The sequence below is a fragment of the Spermophilus citellus genome (assembly GCF_964194105.1).
Source record: "Spermophilus citellus genome assembly, chromosome: 6".
Classification (NCBI taxonomy): domain Eukaryota; kingdom Metazoa; phylum Chordata; class Mammalia; order Rodentia; family Sciuridae; genus Spermophilus; species Spermophilus citellus.
The window spans coordinates 19,632,934-19,653,876 of NC_138187.1; the positions used below are offsets into that span (position 1 = coordinate 19,632,934).

General features: G+C 55.7%; 1 protein-coding gene across 2 annotated transcripts in view; it reads right to left on the bottom strand.

Annotated features, from left to right (window-relative positions):
• Positions 1 to 536: 536 nt before the first annotated feature.
• NSMCE1 (NSE1 homolog, SMC5-SMC6 complex component) overlaps positions 537 to 20,943 on the bottom strand; it is a 30,593-nt gene continuing 10,186 nt past the window's right edge. For both annotated transcript variants that reach the window (XM_081298957.1, XM_081298958.1), the window contains 6 exons: positions 7,423 to 7,544; positions 7,153 to 7,230; positions 5,961 to 6,107; positions 2,047 to 2,163; positions 1,141 to 1,261; positions 537 to 737 (listed from right to left, as the gene is read on the bottom strand). In XM_081298957.1, coding sequence (XP_081155083.1) covers positions 658 to 737; positions 1,141 to 1,261; positions 2,047 to 2,163; positions 5,961 to 6,107; positions 7,153 to 7,230; positions 7,423 to 7,544 — 665 coding nt within the window. In that variant the 3' untranslated portion in view covers positions 537 to 657. The remainder of the gene's footprint in view (positions 738 to 1,140; positions 1,262 to 2,046; positions 2,164 to 5,960; positions 6,108 to 7,152; positions 7,231 to 7,422; positions 7,545 to 20,943) is intronic.

Consider the following 20,943-nt stretch of genomic DNA (forward strand, 5'->3'; position numbering starts at 1 on the left):
GGCCACGTTGGAGCCTCCAGCTGCCCTCCTGTCATTCGGGGAGACCACGCTGGTCCAGTGCAGGGGACAGGAGCACAGGCCCCAGCAGAGCCGGGTGGGGAGAGCAGCTGCTGAGGTGGGGTGAGGGGCCGGACGCAGGAGGGGGCATGTGGGCCAACTCAGAGCACAGGAAGGGCAGACTGCCAGTCACCAAGAGGGGACAAAGGAGCCCTAGGGGAAGAGCGAGTCCAGCCAGGCCGCAGGCCTCACACCCCAGGTCAGAGGAGGGTCCAAACTGGGGAGCGGGGTCGCCAAGACTCAAGTGCAGACCAGGGGCTGGCCAGTCCGGCAGGGGTGACTGGCCAAAGCCGGGGGCTGAAGGCAAAGCCACCCGAGCAAGGACAGAGCTGCCAGGCAGGGGTGGCCCTGGACAGTGCGCCACCAGGCGGGGAAGCCGGCCATCCTCACCAGCTGGAATGCAAACCCAGGGCAGGTGAGCTCTGAGAGAGGACAGGCCAGGATGCAGGACCCACGCACCGAGGCAAGGCGGCAGCAACTCCTGGGAACAATTTTATTCCAAACCTGTCACCAACGAACATAAAAAACAGAGAAGCCGGGGAAACGCTGATGCCCTCCACTGACCCGGGCCTCGAAGGGACCTCCAGCAGGACGTGCCAGCTAATGCTGCCTGGACCGCAGGGACTTTTTGTTGGACTTGGAGACGCCAGCTTCCCTCTCCTTCTCAGGGTTGAAGACCTCTGTGCACAGAAGAGACCAGAAGGCACGGTGAACGGCAACGCTGGCTGCGGTCACCACCAGCAGCGGCTACTCTGCGCTTCCCACGCTAAGGACGCCGCCTGTTTCTCCAAAGCACTTCCCTGCGTCCCTCCCCCTGCCCAGGGGCAGGCTGGCATTAGCCCCGTTCACAGAGCAACTGCCTCGGGGAGCTGCAGACACTGCTGTCACATCCCTGCCTGAGGTGGCTGCAGGCAGCAGGCCTGGCCCAGAGACACGTGTGCCCAGGGGCCTCCACCTGCTGCCTCCGCCCACTGCTCACCCTGCCCTGCACATGCCCTCCCAGGGCTCCCCCGGTGCCAGGCCTACAGCTCCAAGTCAGCCCTGCCTGCCCAGCCCTCCGTACGGGCCCTCTGGGCTGCAAACCTGGAATCTCATGGGGCCAGTAGTCATTACAGTGGGGACAGTGCGGTTCAGAGATCGACTGGAAATACTTGGCCACACAAGGCAGGTGCATCCTGATGCCGCAGGTCTCACAGCTCTGACCCTGCAACAGAAGGCCAGCCTCCATGGAGCCCAGGCCCCCCAGACCTCCAGTCTCACCAACCTCAGGAGGCTGCGCGTGAACGGCCAGCAGGCTGTCCAGTCTGAGCGTCCAGGCCCCAAAAGAATACTGAAAATAACCCCAGTCCTGCCGGGGTTCCACGGGGGAACTCAGCACATACACCCAGGCAGAGGGCTGAGGTCCCTGCAGGCCGCCCGCGGCACTTGGGCTTCCTCTCGCAGACCCCGCAGGGGAGGCCTGTCCCCTCAGCTCTGCAAATTGGCGATGTGCGTCCAAAACACAAGAATGCTCTGTCCCAGAGACGACACGCAGGAGTCAGAGCTCTGGCAGTGTCCCCAGGGCCGTGGACAGACAGCAGGCGGCACCACAGACTGCACTGAGAACGATGCTGGAGGAGAGGGCAGGAAGCGCGGACGTCCAGCCCGGCTCCATGGCGGGACAGCCCTGCAGCGCATACAGCGGGAACAGACGACTCAGAAAACGACGCTGACACAGAAAGACATTTGCCAAAAGCCTGCCAAGAGGCACCTGTCACCCAAGAATCATGACGGCCTTTCTGGAGAAAGAAACCTAAGCAGGAGCCCTTGGGCTAGAGCGAGGGACGGGGGAGGAGTTGTGTTCCCACGGGCAGCAGAGACGGCCAACACGCCCCGTCCAGGAGGCGGCCTCCCTCAGCTCCGGGCACTCCTGTGGGAGGAGGTCCAGCAGTGCCAGAGCCGGCAGCAGGAGGACAGGAGGGCCTGGGGTGGGCCTGGAGCCGCTGGTACCTGGATGAGGAGGCTGTGGCAGATGTCGCAGACCTTCACGGCATCGGGGTACGTCTCCCGGATGTACTGCTCCATCTCCAGGATGGCCCGGCCGTGCAGCGTGAACTCCCCTTCTTTCTGCAGGGACAGAGGGGGTGGCGGCCACCTCAGCCAGGGCCTGCCTGGCTCAGTGTCTCTGTCCTTCTGCCGCCCACAGCCTGCAGCCCAGGAAGACACCAAGGTCAGACACCCGCGGCCACAGCAGCTTTTCACCAGCCCAGCCGGCCAGGGTCAGCGGTGTCCTTTTGGACAGGAAAGGCAAACTGAGGCCAAGAACCCACAAGACAATGGGAGTGTGGTCCCCGTGCTGCTATGCTCAGACACGACTGCTCCATCCACGCAGCAGCCCTGTTACAAGAGTCTCGGCAGCCTCCGGCAGGGGAGGACAGGGCTGGGCAGGGGAGGACAGGGCCGGGCAGGGGGACGTGTCTCCCCGGGATGGACACAGACCAGCCCTGCCAAGCACCTGCTGCCCCCACCCTCACACCAGCACCCGCCTCGCACTCTGAAAGCAGGACCACTTCAGGGACGTCTGGGTTCACTTTACAAATGCAGCTGGAAGGAATCCAGGCCCCAAGCACAATGGCAGCACCTCCAAAGAAGGCAGGCTGCCTGGGCCCCACGCCTGGGCACAATGACATAGCACAGCCCGAGGACCCGGGAGAGCTAGGTGTGGCAGCTCAGCATCAGCACGGGGAAGAGGCCAAGTGGAGGAAGCCCTGCAGGGGGGCGAGGCAAGCCGGGGCGGGCGTTGCAGGGAGCTGGCTCTTCAGCCTGAGCACAAGGGCAGCCCTGGGTGGGCAGAACCTGAGGGAGGGCCTATGCCCCAGCGACAGGCTGCTGCAGATGGCAGGAGGGGGCAGCAGAGGGTGGTGGCGTTGCGGGTGGGTGTTTGAGGAGAGAAGAGCCTGTGACTGAGGAGGCCTGGGGGTCAGTCAGTAGCTCCCCCACACCTGGAGGGGCACAGCGCCCCTGTCCACCCCGCAACAGCCCTACTCTGCCTCCCAGAGCTGCCCTCCATGCTCAGGCTGAAGAGCCCAGTCCCTACCGAGCCCGTCCCCCAGTCTTTAGGCTCAGACAGGCCCACCCCCCCCCACCCCAGGGCCTTGGCACAGGCTGGCAAGGCGCCCCACAGGGAACTGCAGCGACTTCAGCACTGGTGTCACTCCTCAGTTGAGGGCCAGTTCCAGATAGAGTTGTCAGAGAAATCCTATCCCCCTTCCACCTGTCACTACTTCAGTGAGGCAATCAGCGAGCGTCTCTGGGGTCCTCGCCAGACAGTCCCCTGAGCGCCATGGCCCAGTCTGGTTTTGCTCACTCCTGGCACCTGGCACCTGGGTGGGGCCATGTTGAGGACCACAGCCAAGTTGGGATGAGGAACACCTGCAGAAGGTTAAGTGAACCTCACCTGGACCCCAGGAGCCTCGCCCGAGGCCCCGGACAGGAGCTGAAGCCTAACTCGGAGCCACGATGTGGCGAACCAGCGCCACCTCCTCATGCCTCCCCGCAGTGCCAGGGGGCCAGTCAGGGGGGGTAATGGGGTTACCCCAACCCTCCAGAGAAGACCGAACTCCAAGTGACCTCCCTGGCCTCAGAACACCTCAAGATAGGGGGCTCCGGGGGCTCAGAGACGCAGCCGGTCCATGGGCCAAGCTCACCCCCAGGGCCTCCTCCCAGGGCTCCCCCTGCTCCAGATGCCTGCTCAACCGCCCGGCTGCTGCGGCCTCCACACAGGACAGCACTCTCCTGGCACTGGACAGAGCCTCCCGTCACCAAAGATAAAGTGTCCCTGGAGAGACGCCCCCACAGGAGGACTCCAGCCAGCGCCGGCCAGGCCACTCCTGGGGGGAGTCCCAGTTCTGAGGCTGAGGATCAGGCTGTGAAGCGTGGTCCCTCTGACCAATGTAGCCCCATGAAGGCCCCTCAGCTGTCCCCACAGAACCCCAGGCCCCTGGCCAGGCCATCCAAGTGAGAGCACAGGCCCAGAGGCAGCAGAGGAACCTGGAGGGTCCCTTACAAGCCCATCCATCCCCGGGTCGGTCTGGAGCTTTCTTTGCAGGCCAGACGGTGAACAAGCAGAGCCCCACCTGGACTGTCCAGTGCCAGGTTGACAAGAAGGAGCTGAGATGCCAGGAGGGTGCCAGGGCTGGGGGGGCATCGGGGCCAAGGCCCCACCTGGAAGCTCACAGAACTCCCCGCCTGCCCGCCCCAGCTTGGAGCCACCTCCACTCAACGGGGGAAGGCACAGGAAGGGCAGGAGCCCGGTCCAGAGTGCGGCCCCAACGCCTCTGCTCCCGCCCGCAGGCTGCCAGGCGACAGGCCAGGCCAGGGCAGAATTGCACACAGCGAGCGGGCACCTGCCTACCAGGTTTGTGAATTTTAAACAACTCTGTGCCTCTGGAACTTCACCACCTGTCCCCTCGCCCACTCAGCAGTTCCTGAGCGTCTGCAGTGCATTCTGCAGTGGCAGGAACAAGGACGCCCAGCCCTGCCCCTACAGTGCTTGACCAGAAAAGAAACCGCACCAGATACAACTGCTGGTCACAAGCCAGCCAGCCATGACAATCTCCGATTGCCAAATCCACCCAGAGAGGAAGGACCACTGTGACACAGCACTGCACCCGCCAGGCCAGGCCTGAACACGGCTGCTGTTGGCAGGGTGCCAGCGCAACCAGCTCAGAGCTGCAGCCGCGAGCACTGAGCTCATGAGCCTGTAGGGGCAGCAGGACTCTTGGGGCCATGCACAGATGTGCTCAGCAGACCCAGACACTCTCCAGGAACTCTAAGCCCTGCCCTCGGCCCCTGGGGCCTCCCCTGCCCTGTTCTCCAGAGGCACCAGAGAGATGGAATCAGCTCAGACTGGGAGGGTGGCCACTCCCCACGAAGAAGTGAGGCACTCGGACGGGACAGGCGGCTTTGTGGGAAGGAACTGGAGGACTGCGGAGGCCACAGCAGCCTCCAGCCACAGTTCCCACCAGACAGGAAGCGGGGTCTGCGTGGGCTCAGCCCCCCAGACGCGGGGCAGGCCATGCATGGCAGAGCTGTGGCAACTGGCCACTGAGCCCCTCAGGTGACCTGGGAAACGGTGCTGCCTTCCTAGAAAAAGTGACACGTGGGCAAGCTCTCCCCAGGGGGCCTCATTACCAGACTCATCCTCTCCCAGGTGTCCAGTCACCTCCAAAAGCATGCCCACACTTCCTCTCCGCTCCTTCAGAGCCACCGGCTTCAATAAAAGCACCAAGAGCCTGCACACGCCAACGATGACACTAACAGGACCCTGCACCTGCTCCCACCGCCACGCCCTTTACTCTTGCCCCTCCTTCTCGTTGTTCCTGCTTAAGCCTCGCTCCTGTCCCCCCAGGAGGGGACTGTACCACACCCAGTCACAAGTGGTAAAGTAAGTCACCTGGACCAGAGGTCAGGCTCAGGTCAGACGCCACAACTGTGCTCACACCTGCTGACCTACCCACCTCAGTGTCCCTGACTTACACACCTCACTGTCCCTGACCTACCCACCTCACTGTCCCCGCTGACCTACCCACCTCACTGTCCCTGACTTACACACCTCACTGTCCCTGACCTACCCACCTCACTGTCCCCGCTGACCTATCCACTTCCCTGTCCGTGGACCAGAAACTCAAATGAACCCTGGATCCCAAACCCTGGGTGCAGTTCCCAGCTCCAGCACTTCTGGCTGTGGCATCAAGAGAACATGAGGGGTCCAAGTCCCTCCCACAGGGCCCCCGAGGGCATTAGAGCAACAAGGGACCCAAAAGGGCCAGGCTCAACAGACATCAGCTGGACACAAATATGGTTTTAAAGAAAAAACCATCATTTAGTGTAGAAAGTTCCCAGGTGGAGGCCACGGGCAGTACCTCGATCAGCCACTTGCTCTGCACAAACTTCTGCAGCACGTGCTCCGCCTCCTTCTTCCTCATCTTCTTGCCTTTCAGTTGATCAACCAGGTTCAAGATGTTTGTAGAAGATGCAAAACCAGTTTCCGAGTCAATAATCAGCTCCAGCTGGAAGAGAGCCAGGCACCTCAGTCACCGATTCAATTGGAAGAACAACTCTCAGTTCTGGAAGGACAACCGCTCCGTCCCTGCCACCTGCACACAGCCCTCAGGAAGGCAATTCCATAATATCCAAAGCCAGAAGCAGGTCCAGTCCTGCGGACTCAGGGCCACTCCTGTAACCATCCCAAATCAATGATCTCCGTGTCCAGAAACCCAGGAGGGTCGCCTCCTTCTCACGCCCCACCCACCTCCCTGAAGGAGAAAAGGCAGGAAAGGAGGAGTGCTGGATGGGGCAGTGCCTCTCCTCACTAAAGGTGTGTGGGCAGGAAAGGCAGGAAAGCGGGCCACAGCTGGCCAGGGCGAGAGGCCACGCAGGAGCCCAGTGGCCACCTGGACTCAGGGCCGGGCAAGCACACAGCAGGACAGAAGCCAACAGGAAAGTGGCTTCCCACGCACGCAGCTGTGTGCCTCTCATCCTAGAGCCTGGCTCTCAACCATGGCTGCTGGCAACTCCCCACCCCACGCAGCCCCCCAGGTCTGTAAAGGACTGGCTCCAGGCCCCATCCTCAGAGAGTCGGACTCCACAGAGCTGGAGGGAGGTGATTGTGGCCTTGTTCACCTCCCCGGTGACCGCCATGGTTCAAGGCTGAGAACCACTGTCTCAGCCAGGTGCCCAGCCAGGCGTGTGACTAGAGGGCTGAGCCAGCAGCTCCACGGCCTGGAGAATGTCACCTCTCAAGTGTGGCTGGGCAGGTGGCTCCGTGGGCACCTGGTTACCAGGCAAATTCAGGTTTGTCAGTGTGAGTGGACCAGGGGTCTAGAGTCCCCACCAAGCCCCTGGGTGCAGGTGCTGCCATCCCTGGACAGCACCCAGATGGCGGCACTTGTCACTCCCGCGAGACCCTGCTCATGCAGGCCAGCGCTTCCTTCCCAGGCAGCTGCGGTGGCCTGTGGCATCCCCCCAGTGACCCTCAAAGACTGTTGTCCCCTTTCTAGAGGTGGAGTTGGAGTTTCCCATGAGCAGCACAGGCAACAGAGCCTCTGTACTTACAGCCTTCCTAAACAGATCGAGTTCATTCTCTGCAAAATCTGTGGCCATTTTTGAAATCGAAGTTGTAGCAAGATTGACCTAAAAAATAAGTCAGCACGATGATCAGGCTGTGCCCATCACCTGAGGGGCGACGTGCTGTCAGTTCTCCCCGCGTCCCTCCCCCTGAGCCCCGTCAAGCAGGGAGCTCTCCACCGCCCAGGGGAAGCAGCCTGTCCAGCCGGCTGTTCCAGCTCCTCGCAGCGACACCAGAGGGCACCGCCTTGCACTTACCAGGGCATAAATGGGTCTCCCGTCATCTTCAGTGACTCCTTTCTTGATCTCAATATACAAGGACTCCAAGACACTGTTGATGTTGTTGATGAAGTCCTCCAGCTTCTCGACGGTGGCACTGCCTGGGAATCAACACGCAAGAGGTGGAGGGCTTCATCAAAATGTGTGGCCCGTCTCCGCCATTCCATGGCACCTGAACACACAGGCGGCCCAGCAGACAAGAGCGTAGGCCCCGCCCTACGGGGTGGACGCCCACACCTTGCGGTTTCGGTCTTCCTGGAGTATTCAGATAAGCAGAGGCTGGACGGTGGCTGCAGGGAGGCAGAAGGGCCTGGAGTTGGTATCTGAGACCTCCGAAACTGCTGGGGTCTTCCTGTCTCTGCTCACGGCCAACAGCTGTGATCCCCTCACAGTCCCCTGATCCCGATTACTGTCCCCAATGCACACCTTCAAGACATCGCTCAGTGTGTGCAGAGCCTGCAGTGAGCTCCCACTGCACACAGCATCGTGTTCAGATCGTCACCGTGTCCCCACACAAAGCCTGTGTCGCTGCACATTCTCACACGCATGGTAGGCACCTCCTTATCCCTTTGTCCCCTCCTTCAACATCCAAACATGCATAGAGCACTTGCAGGCCGGGCCCGAGCTGCGTCCTGGGGTGCAACTGTAAAGAGCAGCTGCCAAGTGAGGAGAAGGCTCACATGGGTGCCTGTTCTAGGCGTCTCTCATATGCAGTGACCGATGGGTCCCACTAGCCCTTCCAGGTAGGCCTTGGCACCTCCTGAGTACAGGTGACGAGGCTGAGATGGAGACACGAGTCCAGAGTCACACCACCAGGCCCGCAGAGCCAGCAGTGAGCGCAGAGAGTCTGGACCCAGCCCTGACGTGCCCACTCCTCTGCCTGCAGGAGCAAGAGCCAGCGGGGCCCACGCGCCTGAGAAGGGGGTCTCCAGCACCCAGTATGAGGGGGATGGACATCCATCAGCTGGAGAGGAAGGACAGGGAGGCTGCGGAGGGCCACGGGACAGATGCCCTTCCTCTTGCAGGCAGAAGGCCGCTTTAAGACGCAGCAGAGGAGGGGGCTGGCCAGCTCTGTCGTGGAGTCCCCCTTGGCGCAGGGCTCCCTCTTACACTGGGCACATTACTGAATGCGTTACTGTTTTCATGTATTAAAGCCATTTAAAAAGATCTGTGTGGAAAAGATCCTCTGAAAACAACCGCAGGACAAAGCAGACGTCTCCCATTCCCGCCACAACAGGGACCGCCAACACAGCAGCTGCGGGCAGCCATGACTGGGCCTCCATGGGGGAGGGTCTGCGATGGGGGTCCTCACAGGGACCCTGAGCGCTGTCCGTATCTGGCTACTTACAGAGAGAAGGGGTCTCTGAGCTACCTATGTACCTAAAGTGAATTAAGTTTAAAAAATAAAAGACCATGTTGGTAGCAGAGGGTGCTGCTGTGTAGAGGAGTGGACCAGCCCAGGTCCAGACGCCCCAGCACGAGCCGACTGCGGCTCCCCACAGTCTAGGACTGCAGCTCCCAACCGGAGTTCACCTGCCCCACCCAGCACAGTTGATAAGCCTTGATTTTGTTTCGCTGTTTTTTGTTTTCAAGGTGATAGTAATAAACAGGTGGGACATGGATGTGGCAAAGTTGAGCAGGAAGCATGAGGACACCCCCTGGCCCCACAGCTGGACACTGCTGGGACAGAGGCACATGCCACACCTCCCGCCTCCCTTGCACGCCTTGCTTTCTGGCTCCTTCCTTTGGGCTGCCCTCCCCTCCAGCGCCCATTCCTGCTCCTCATCACAAGCCATGCAAATGGCTCTTTGTCCAGGAAGTGGCTCTTCTGTCCAGGTCACAGTGCCCAGCCATTCCTTGGAGCAGCCTTCCACACAGCTTCCACCCCTCGGTGAGCAGAAGGCCACAGAGCGCCCAGCTCTGGAAACTCAGGAGGGAGGCAGCCAGGCGTTCACAACCCACCTAGACTGGACACAAGGCAGGGAGCACCCGTGTCCACCCAGTATGACACAGTGGCAAATCCTGAGTGGCAATTCACATTTTCCACCCAAGAGGTCCCTCCGGGGTGTCGGGCAGAAACGTGTGCTCCGTGGGCAGATCAGAGGCACCTAAGGCACTGGGCTTTCGGCGTCTGCGTGCAGAGGAGCCGCAGGCCTCGCCCCTGCTCTCCGCCTCTGGCTCACGACCAGCCCCAGGTCTGCCGCATGAAAGTTGTTACTGCGTCTTCATTAGAGAGAGAAGAAATGGCAGCTCCGGGCTGGGCCCTGCACAAGACCCGCAGCAGCACAAAGGCCCCCTTCCTCCAGCTCCAGCCCCTCCTTCCACGCCAGAGCCGCAGCCCACCGTGTCCTCCTCAGCTGGTGACCCGTGGAGGCTCTTCAAAGAGGCCCTGGTGCCCCACACTGCCCCTTAACCCCGCCCAGGCATGAGCTCCTCCACGCAGCCCCCAGCCCCTCACCTGGATGGCTTTCTGGTGGCGACCCTGGCAGCCCGTGCAGAGCCGTGGCACAGCCTGGTCTTGCCCTCCCTCTGTGGGCCCTGGAAAAGTCTCTCCCGTGTCACCTTTGAAGGCCACAAACTCACTACCTCCAACCTCAACTGGGTCTAAACCTCTTCCCTGAACCCCAACCCAAACCTCCCAATCCTCAGCCTCCTCCTGTCCAGGGCCTTCCTGCCCAAACCAGCTCTGCCCTCCCCTGGTGGCAAGCACCTTCTCATCACAGGCACTCCAGGTCCCCCGTGTCAGTGTCCCCCATGGTGGTCAGTATCCAGGTGCCTGACAGCCAGCTCCCGCCCTAACAAACCCGGCTGCTTTTCTTGGGTTTGTTTTGAACTCTCCCCCACCTGTGGGCTGGGAGAGCAATCCCCAGCGCCCACACCTGGGTCTCAGAAAGCTGGAGCTGAGAAGTGCAGAGCCAGCATCAGCCAGGAGTGGGCTCCGAACGAGGTCACCCTGAGCAAGGGACAAAGTGCTGCCTGGAGCTGCTTCCAGCCTAAAAGCTAGAGAGGAAAGAGATGTCACTATGCTTCCTGTCCATCCTCAGCCTGTCACCCAGGTGCCAATCAGCCCTACGTCCTTTGCCCAATAGCCTCCCCAGCAAATTCCTTTCTAAGTTGGCTAGAATTGGGGTCTCTTGCTGTGAGCAAGATCCCTGGCATGCCCACAAATGTCAAGGCCACACCAGGTCAGCACTGCCCAACCTCCAGTCTCTAGACCAGCCAATGTCCCCTGCTTGGCCCCCACTGCTTCCTTGTCCCTGGAGGCCTTGGTGGAGAAGCTACAGGGTTCAGATCTGCAAGGACACACAGGGCTAACGACATCTGGCCCTGATATCCTATGAGTCCACGGAGATGTCAAGCGCACGAGACAAAGACAACGTCACATGACTGGGGCAACTGCTTCCAGTCCTAGAAACGCCACTTTGAGGGATTTAAGAGAATTAATTAGTAACACTGCTCCTCTCTTCAGAATCCCAAATCAAAATACACACACAAAAGTGCACACACACACAAGTGCACACACACCCAGGCTTCAGGAGGTACCAAAATACCTAGCGTCCTGCAGGTCCAGCTGAGGAGAGAAGAGCACTGTGTCTCTCTTCTCAGGGAGCAGACACCCAAACTAGGGCAGCCAGCACTGCGCCGGAGCCAAGCACGGGGTCTGTGCGGCTGGGGTACCACCTGGAGGGCAGCAGCACCAGGCTGGAGCGGGCAGGCCTGCAGCACAGGACGTGCCCTGCCTCGCCGCGGGCCAGGTGTTACTCATTAGCTGGGCTTTTCACCAGCTGGTTCCTATAACTCCAGCTGGGAGACGGAAAGGCGGGGGAGCATCGAGGTCAGACACCCGAGGGCTTCGGAAGGAGGAGGCAGCACTTGATGGGAGACTTGCCAGAAACCAAGCCCTGTGACGTCCTCTTCCCTGGGTCCAGCCTGGAGCCCTGGGTCAGACCCTCGTGCTGAGGGCCATTGCCAAGTAGGAATGACGCATCAAAATTTCCTTGCCAGCGTACCCCATGTTAAATGGACTTGCCTTGGAATTTCGCTGTTGACATTGCATGTAAGGTGACCTTGCTCAAGGACCAGGGCGGATCCGGGTTTAGAGCTGATCAGGTTTGAGGAAGTATCCCGGTCCTTAGGTTTAAGGCGTTCCCAGTTTAAGACAATATGGGTTTTAGGGAAGTTGGAGGTTGAAGATTATTGCTGCTTGAAATAGGGCGTTCCTGCTACCTGAGCCCCCCGTTGAGTTCTCAGGAGATTCAGAAAGTAATTGGAAAAAAGAAAGCCTCGTGCAGTAGGTGAATTGGGCGGCGGCAGAACTGGGATTTCCCCAGAACGTGTGTAGAGGCCGGTGTAAGTTCGGGAATAAAGAATTGCTGTTTGAATCTACAAAGCTGTGAGTGGCTCGTGATCTTGTGCCCAGCCAAGACTGCGGCACCCTCGTGTGGTCAGCACACACCAGCAGAGGACAGCGGTACTGGCCTGACCAGGAAATGCCTGGCAGTGGGCAGTGAACGCAGGGTCCAGGAAGCTGATGGGTGGTGCCAGCAGCGCTCTTCAGGAGGGGCACCGGCTCCGCTCACTCCGAGACACTGCTTTTTCTGGCTATGAACATATTTTCTCCTTTTCTTTTAAAATTAAACCTTACTTTAACATTACCAGTGAACCACTTGTTAAAACAGGGCCCTGCTTCCCTAGGGCTCGCCGTCCACTCGAGCAGGCATCAGGAGGCCAGCTGGCCTAACCTCTGACCCCAAAATGGCTCTGTTCTCAACCAGGCACCAAAATGGAAAATGCTATTTTTAGGCAGAGAAAATAAGAGCAAATAATAAGCCCCAGGGGCCCGAACGGCGTGCAGGCCAACTTGGTGCTGTGACAGCCCTCTCGTCTGACTGGACAGGCAGGTGGCCCTGCTGAGTTCCACACTAAGGATGGAGCAAGCCAGATCCTACACGGGACTCAGGTACTGGGCAGAACTGGCCCCAAGACGCAGAGCCCTGACTTCGAAGAGAGGCTGGCAGGGGCACTCTGGGCCCACCCACTGGCACTTTTAGAGCACAGCTAGTGCACAGTGATAGGGGGCAGGGCTGGAGGGAAGGCCACTTCCTGTGTGGCAGGTGGGGGGACAAGTGTCAGAGAGGTGAAGAACTCACCCAAGATCACAAGGCCACAAAGTAACAGTCCTGACCAGATGACTGGCCACTGGTTTAATGCAATGACAAAGACTTGGGCCCTCATTAAAAAAATATCTTACTTAGATGAGCAATGATGCCGGAATTCCTGCAAAATGGTGAATCACTTCCAGGGTGTGAGCCGCAGGGGTACAGAGGAGGGCAGGTCAGCCATCGCTCTTACTGGGAGGTGGAGACAGGGCTCTCGGTACTGTTCTCTCTACTTTTCTCTACAGTACATACTTAAAAAAAAAAAAAATCCTGGTGCCACCAGCCACATAAGCTGACTCTGAGCCCTCAGGAATCAGTCAAAGGAGAGAAGGATGAGCACCAGGGCCCAGGTGGCTGTGCTCAGGCCCACAGCTCTGGAGGGGCGGACCCTACAGGCTGCCCTGTTGCAGAGGTAGTGCTCTGAGCTCCGAGCCCAGCACACAGACCATTATTAAATCAAGAGCTCATTTCAGTAGGAAAGTCCGCTCTCTGCCGGCTGCAGCGGGGGCATGAACTTCGTGCAGCACGCAGCAGGGCTCCTGCATCCTGATGGCCTGGGTTAAGGGCCCCTAGGAGAGCACCCCTGGCTTGGCTGGTGAAGGGACATACCTGCTGTCTCTGAATGTAAACCCACCTGGGCGCCTTCTGTGATGCCCTGCCCCTGCCCACCCCTGAGTCTTCAAGGAGCTGATGAGAGGACTCCATAGGTGAAGGGTCAGAAGCTTCCTGGCTGCCCCGACAGCTGAAAGCAGAGCAGCGAGGCTCCTCCTCAGATCCCAGTGGCGCCAAACTTGCTGAAATTAACAACCCCGTCACTGCGCCAGACAGGAAGCACAGCAAGCGGCCACAAATCCCACCCAAAAGACGGGGCTGCTCTGCCCCCAGGTTCTCCAGGAGGCTTTTAGGAAACCTGGTGATTGGTTGTTTTTAACACAGCGAGTAGTTTTTGAAAATGTGAAACACCCTAGGGCAAACCAGCCATGCCCTGGCCAGACTCCAGTACCCCGCCTCACCAGCTTCCCAGTCCTGGTGTGGGCGGGCCCTGCTCTGAGGAGCGGAGGTGGTCAGAGAAGCTCCCTGGCCCCCAGGCAAGCGTGGCTGTTTCTCAGGCGGAAAGGTGAGCACCTCAAAGGACAGACTGGCCGCGCTCATTCCCTGGAGGGACTGACACAGGCAGACGGCCAGATCACATAGAAACAGAACTCTGACCCACGATCCGCAGCACCAGCCTAGGAACCCACCATGGCTGCAGTGCCTGCCGGGAGGCCAGCTCCCCACCCCAGGCCAGACCACTGGGAGTCAGACCACCACCTCCAGCAACCAGTCCAGGGAGCCCCACGAGAACCCCGATAATAACTGGATGAATAACTCACCGTTTCCCTGTTCCCAACCTAGGACCATCAGACAAAGGCAAATGCCCACCCCTAACCAGTCCCACAGGATGGCCACTGGTCACCCACCTGCCTCCAGCGTCAGAGCAGCCCAAAGCCTTGCTTCCCTTAGGAGGCCTTCCCGATCTGCCGCCTGACCATGTCACCACTGAAACACAGGAGTGCGCTGGCTCCCCGCTGGAGAAGGCTCAGGATGGTGGCCTCTGCTTGTCTTCAATCACCGTCTACGTGCAGGACCCAGTTCAGGCCCGTTCCCAGGAGGGGCAGTGACCTGCGAGTGCAGCTGTGTGGCCCTGTCGGAGAGATGGCGCCAGCCTCCCACTTCCATGCCAGCCCTCTTCTGAGTCCCCACCTTGAGCCCAAAGTGTGCAACAGCCTCCTCTGGTCTCTGGGTGTCCCCTCCATCTGTCCTCCGCAGGCAGCCTAAGCAGAGACAGATGCCAGCATCCCTCCTGCAAGCCACAGTGGCTCCCTGAGCCCTGCACATGACCTGCCCCAACTGCTCCCTCACAGGGTCCGTCTCCCACTGCCACACTGACCTTTTAGTCACTTTTGCCTGAGGTTCCCCCCCCCCATCTCAGCCCCTCTGCATGTGTCCTTCCGGGGTACAGGGTCTCCCTGGATCTGCAGGGCTGCTCCTGGTCACCAGGCACTCCCCAGGGCACCTCCACAGGAGGCCCACCTGCGGCCACACCCAGGCGCACTCCCCGCACCACCAGTGCCTTCTGCCAGCACTGGCCACCCCGCGCCCTCCCTGCTCTCCAGGGCCCTCACCCTCCGCCCACTCTGCTCTCTGCGACGAGGGCTCTGAGGCTGGGCTGCTGTCTTGGTCACCCTGACCTGGAGAACACCCGGGCACAGCCACAGGTCTGACGTGCTCACCAACCGAGTCCCATGCTTGGGTCTTGAACGCCCCCCAAAGGTCCATTGCTGAAGGCCTGATCCCCAGAACGTGGGAGATGTGGGACCTGTAGGTGGTGGGGCTGGCAGAGCCAAGTCACCGGGGCCTTGGGGTTATGGGACCCCCCCCCATCTCCCATGCTTACAGGGCTTCCTAGACCCAAAGGATCCCGTCTCAACACGTAACGACTGCCTGCTGTAAATTGGGCATTTAAAAAATTCAAGTCACAGATGTCACTCTTCATGCTCATTTTTTGCCACTTTTCAGTTGTGGTCCTGGATTTGATCCCGATTAACTAGAGAAGCAGCTGGCACTGACGGTAGCGAGCTGTGTTCCTCGTGGCCAAAGGGGGAAATGAACGATGGAATCGTGAAACACAAGGTGGTTTTATTTGGACAGAGCTTCTAATCATGACTGAGTCTTTCTTGGGAAGAGAAGGTACTTATAAATGTGATGGCAGACCCGGTAAACTGCACGTCACCAGCACTGTCACCACCACGACCACAGACAGCCTGATGACGCTCACAGGCCTAAAATCACGTGAGGACACTGGAGCCAACGCAGGCAGGGGAGTGAGCATCTGTGGCCTGGGCGGAGCAGATGGAAGATCCCACAGAGACCAGAAAGATCTGCAGACATCCATGTTCCGGTGACACTGTCCTCACCGACCTACTCTTGTGCACATGCACTTCAGGTGGCTGGGTTTGTCCAAACTTATTACACTCAATGGAAAAATTCCAGATCCTAATTTTTTTAATCTAAACTTTTAGATATGGTACCTATTGTCTTTAGAACACTAGATAATTCAAAAAAGTCACTAAAATTAACATGAAATGTAACAATATAGCAAAACCAGTCACAAAACATTAGGGCTGGAGAATATGGACAGGCACCTCACAGCAGGTGGCAACACGTCTTAAAAGGAAGAAATACCGACAGATGCTAAAACTAGTGGGTCAAGTTGGGAATGGAATACTTGACCTTGTCTCAAAATACCATCCTGCAAAACACTGACCCCCAGAGAAAGAGCTTTGCAGTGGAGGACCCTGGCAGGCACATCCTCCTCAGCATCGCGCCCCAGGCAGGGAGAGCACACCATTCTGCAGACTCCTAAGGCAAAGCCTGAATCTAATCAGGAGGAAGCGTCAGACAAACCTAAGCTGAGGAGCACACCAGGGATCAGGCAAGGGGGCCCCCCAAGAACTGGACCAGGAGGCAGGAAGCAACACTTGTGGTAAGCCTGGCACCTGTGAACCAACTGGCTGGCACACCAAACCCTGAGAATTTCTGCTTCCTGGTTTGCAAGGTGAGGGAACTGGACCTGATGATGCCCACCACAAAATTCTGGCTGCCCAAGCTGTTCTATCAAAGAACAGGAAGATGAGCTCCCAGACATCTTAAGGCAAATAACTCGGAGGGAAATGTTACCAGTTGTGGGTTGTGGTGACTTTGTGCCTCTGCCCCTCAGTAAACACACGTGATAAACGGAGTAGAGACTCCAATCAAGAGTGGGGCTCAGGCTTGAGGGCACACTCAAACCCCACACAGGGATACACCACACAGCTCACTGCAGGGACATTCTACCACAGAATGGGCAGGCCTGAGCACCTGCTCCCCGAGGGGCTTTGGCCCCTGGGAAGGCCCCAGAGTCCAGGCTCTCCGTGTCTCTTATTCTTAGAAAACAGAACAGAAGGCACTTCCGGTAACTACTGTACCTACTGGCTCTCTTCTGAGCAGACTTCAGGAAGGTGCTTCTTGCAGGTGGCCTGGGTCAGGGCCTGCACAAAGCCATTTCCTGATAAGTCACCTGTCCTCCTGGAGTCCCATGCAGACAGCATAGGGCTTGACATTCTAGAATTATCCCATGTGGCTACTGAGCACTTAAAATGTGCCCTATCTAAATTCAGACATGATCTGAAGTATAAAATACACACTGGATTCCAAAGACATATTTTTAAAATGTGAAATAATTCACCAGTAACCTTTTATGTTGATAATATATAGAAATGGTATTCTTTTGGAAATTCATTTCACCTGTTTCTTTCTACTGGAAACTTACATACGTGGCTCACATTATATTTCTATCAGTCAGTGCTGTCCACAGCATAACTAGCCAGTGACAGTTCCTGTCTGCTTTACAGTTGGGGACTTGACCAACACTATACAGACACCAAGTAGCAGACTGAGTTTAAGCTCAGATTTTTCGGTTTTGTTGAGGTACAACTGACACAAAATAAACTGTCCACATTTAAAATGTACAATAAAGTCTGACATATATACATGAAACCACACCACAGTCAAGATAACACATATCTGTCACCACCCAAATTTCCTTGGGCCTCTCTGTAACCCCTCTCTCCCACCTCCCTCCACCCTCCCTTACACCATCCCAGGCAATCACTGAACTATTTTTTGTTCTGTAGCCTTATGCGTTGCCTAGAATTATACATAATGGGTTTCATATGGTATACGTTTTTTTTTTCCTGGTTTCTTCCACTTAGCAAAACCACTTTGGGATTCTTTCACACGGTACCATGTAGCTTTTTATTGCTAAGTAGCACACCATTGTATGTACATACCATAATCTGTCATCTATTCACCCACTGATGGGCAATTAGTGTTTCTCTGGGGCCATTACAAGTAAACCTATTCTGAATATTTCTGTGTATGTGCTGAGTGCAGTGGTGCATGCCTGTAATCCCAGCAGCTTGAGAAGCTGAGACAGGAGGATGGCGAGTTCAAAGCCAGGCTCAGCAACTTAGCAAGGACCTAAGCAATTCAGCAAGACCCTTTATAAATAAAATATAAAATATAAAAAGGGGGTGGGGATGTGGCTCAGTGGTTAACTGCACCTGGATTCAATCCCAGTACCAAAAATTAAAAATAAAAAAGACTTTGCACAGACATGTATCTTCATTTCTCTGAGTAAATACCTAAGAGAGGAATGGCTGGAGCATATGAAACTGTCTGTTTCCCCAAATGGCTGACACATTTTACACTCCTCATAGTGGTATATGGAAAGTTGAGTTCTTCCGCATCCTTGCCAATTCTTAGTATTCAACTTCAACCCCTCTCACAGGTGCACAGCCGGGTCTCCCTCTGTGTTTGCACCCCCTGATGCCTAATGCTGAGCATCTTTTCATGTGCTCAAAGGCCACCTGTATAACTTACTAGAAGTGTCTCTTCAAATCTCTGCCCATTTTTTATTGGGTTGCATGTTTTATTACTGAGTTTGGAGAGTTCTCCAGATTTTCTGCATGTAAGTCATTTATCAAATACAAAATTTGTAAAGGTTTTCTCCCAGTATTTTGCTTCTCTTTTCATCCGCCAAACAGTATATTTTAAAGAACATGAGTTTTTACATCAAAATCTTATTTGTTCTTTTTTAAATTTTTTTTTTAGTTGTTGATAGACGTTTATTTCATTTATTTATATGTGGTGCTGAGAATCAAACCCAGTGCCTCCCACATGCCAGGCAAGTGCGGTACTGCTGAGCCACCACCCCAGCCCCTATTTGTTCTTTTTTTTACATTTTTTTTTTAGTTGTAGATGGACACAATACTTCTATTTATTTATTTTCATATGGTGCTGAGGATCGAATCCAGTGCCTCACACTTGTGAGGCAAGTACTCTGCCACTGAGCCACAATCCCAGCCCTCTAATTTGTCCTTTATGGATCATACTTTTGGTGCTGGGTCTAAGAAATCTTTGCCTAACACCATGTCACAAAGACTCTTTCTAGAAGTTTCAGTTCTAGGTTTTACTTTTAGGCCTCTGGTTCATTTTGAGTTAATTTTTGTACAGGGGGTAAAGCATGGCTCAAATTCATTTTTTAAATCTGGAGATCCCATTACTCCAGCACCATCATGGAAAAGACTGGTTCCACTGACTCGCCTTCACACTTCTTCAAAAACTACTTGTGACCATTTCTAGACTCTGTATTTTGTTCTACTGACCTATGTGTCTCTTTGTACCACTGTCCCATTGTTACGACACAGGAGCTACCTGAGTCTTGAAATCAGTGGTGCCAGTCCTCCAAGCTTTCTGAATTGAATTCTTCATAATGACCCATTAAATAGATGTTGCCTGTCCTCCTGAGTCTTGTGAGTCATTCCAACAAATTATCAAACACAAGGAGAGGGGCTGTGGAAACCCAAGCTTCACAGATTGTTAGCCACAAGAACAGATGGCCCAGGACTTGCCATCTGAGGTTGTGGCAATCTACAGACTGAGTCCTTTTAACTTGGGGACTCTGGTGGTAACTCTGGGTGGACAGTAAAATAAACTGCTGGATACTCAGCTGGTATCTGGAGAACGGGAGAAGTGGTGTTACAAAAGGTATCATGTATTTAAGGTCAAGAGGGAAAACTGCCTGCCTCTCAAGGGACCATGTCCTTCATTGACTAACGTCCAGGATTCCATACATTTGCCCACTTCTGGATTGTTTCAGGCAGGTAAGTACACTGGTCCCTGTATTCCCTCTGGGCCAAAAGGAAATCCTCAAGCCTGAGTCTTTTTTTTTTTTTTTAAGAGAGAAAGAGAGAGAGAGGGAGGGAGGGAGGGAGGGAGGGAGGAGAGAGAATTTTAATATTTATTTTTCAGTTTTTGGCGGACACAACATCGTTGTTTGTATGTGGTGCTGAAGATCGAACCCGGGCCGCACACATGCCAGACGAGCACGCTACCGCTTGAGCCACATCCCCAGCCCAAGCCTGAGTCTTCTTACCCACTGCTCTCTACCTCCTGGGCCTGCTACCACCAAGGGCTTCTGCTGGAACCCTCTGACCCCCTTGTCTGGTGACTCAGGAGACCAAAGGAGAAACAAAAACTAGCAGATACATGAGGCTCTCACACAGCTTTGCTGGCTAAGGGGACAGATGCACAGAAGCTAGCTCTGGCTCAAAATCAAAAATCTCTAGGAACACAGGCCCTCAGCACCGTTCTGAAAGGTCAGGCCCAAAGCTTTGCATTGGAACTTCAGAAAAGAATCTAAACTCTTCACTGGCCCGAAGAATCTGGGAATGTTTCCCCTGAAAGACAGGAAGAAGAAAGCCCCTACAAAATCCCAGAACAAGAAGTGCTTTGACAGCTGGACGCACCCCGGGCAATAGCGCTTAGATGAGCCTGCAGGTTCAATCACTCCGCGGCCTCACGGCTCTCCTAGAGGGGAGATATTTTCCCATTTGATTTGAAGGGATTTTCCTGGGCGTCTCTTCACAACACAGGAGAGTCCTGTAATGAGACTGAGTCTGGGACGTACTGACTTGATTTTAAATAGCTTCCTCTCATCATTACTTGTTTTAAAATCTCTCTAGTAACAAAACCACATGGGAATAAATATTTTTTGTTTGTCTTTAATGAGGGACAGGAGAAGACAGACTGTTGCTATGTCCTACTCACCCCGCCATGACCACATTTGGGGCAGAGAAATCGAACATAAAGTATGAAAAATACAGTAGCCCAGCCCTCACCTCCAATCCACAGTTTCACTTTCCACAGTCTTATTCACCTGAGGTCAACCACAGTCAGGGTCAGTACAAACAACAGGTATCATGAGAAAGAGAAAGAGACGCTACATTGACATAACTTTACTGAAGTGTACTGTTTTTTGTTTTGTTTTTGTTTTTTAATATTTATTTTTTAGTGTTTTGAGGGGAACACATTATCTTTATTTTATTTGTATGTGGTGCTGAGGATCGAACCCAGCGCCTCATGCTAGGTGAGCGCTCTCCCTCTTGAGCCCCAGCCCCAGCCCCTGGAGTGTACTGTTCAAGTTGCTGTCTTTATCATCAGTTGTCCATCACTACTGTCTGACTTATAAATGTTATCACAGGTGTATGTGTATGTCAGTATAGGAGAAACCATCACACTCACACACATACTCACACACACAGTTCAGTACGACACCTAGTTTCCGGCATCCACCACTGTGGATCGTGCACCATATCCCCTGTTGATAAGGGGGAAAACAAACCATAAATCAGTTCCTAGACACAGTCTATAGGACTTTCCTAAATTAGATCATAACTATTTTAAAGGTCAAGAAAAG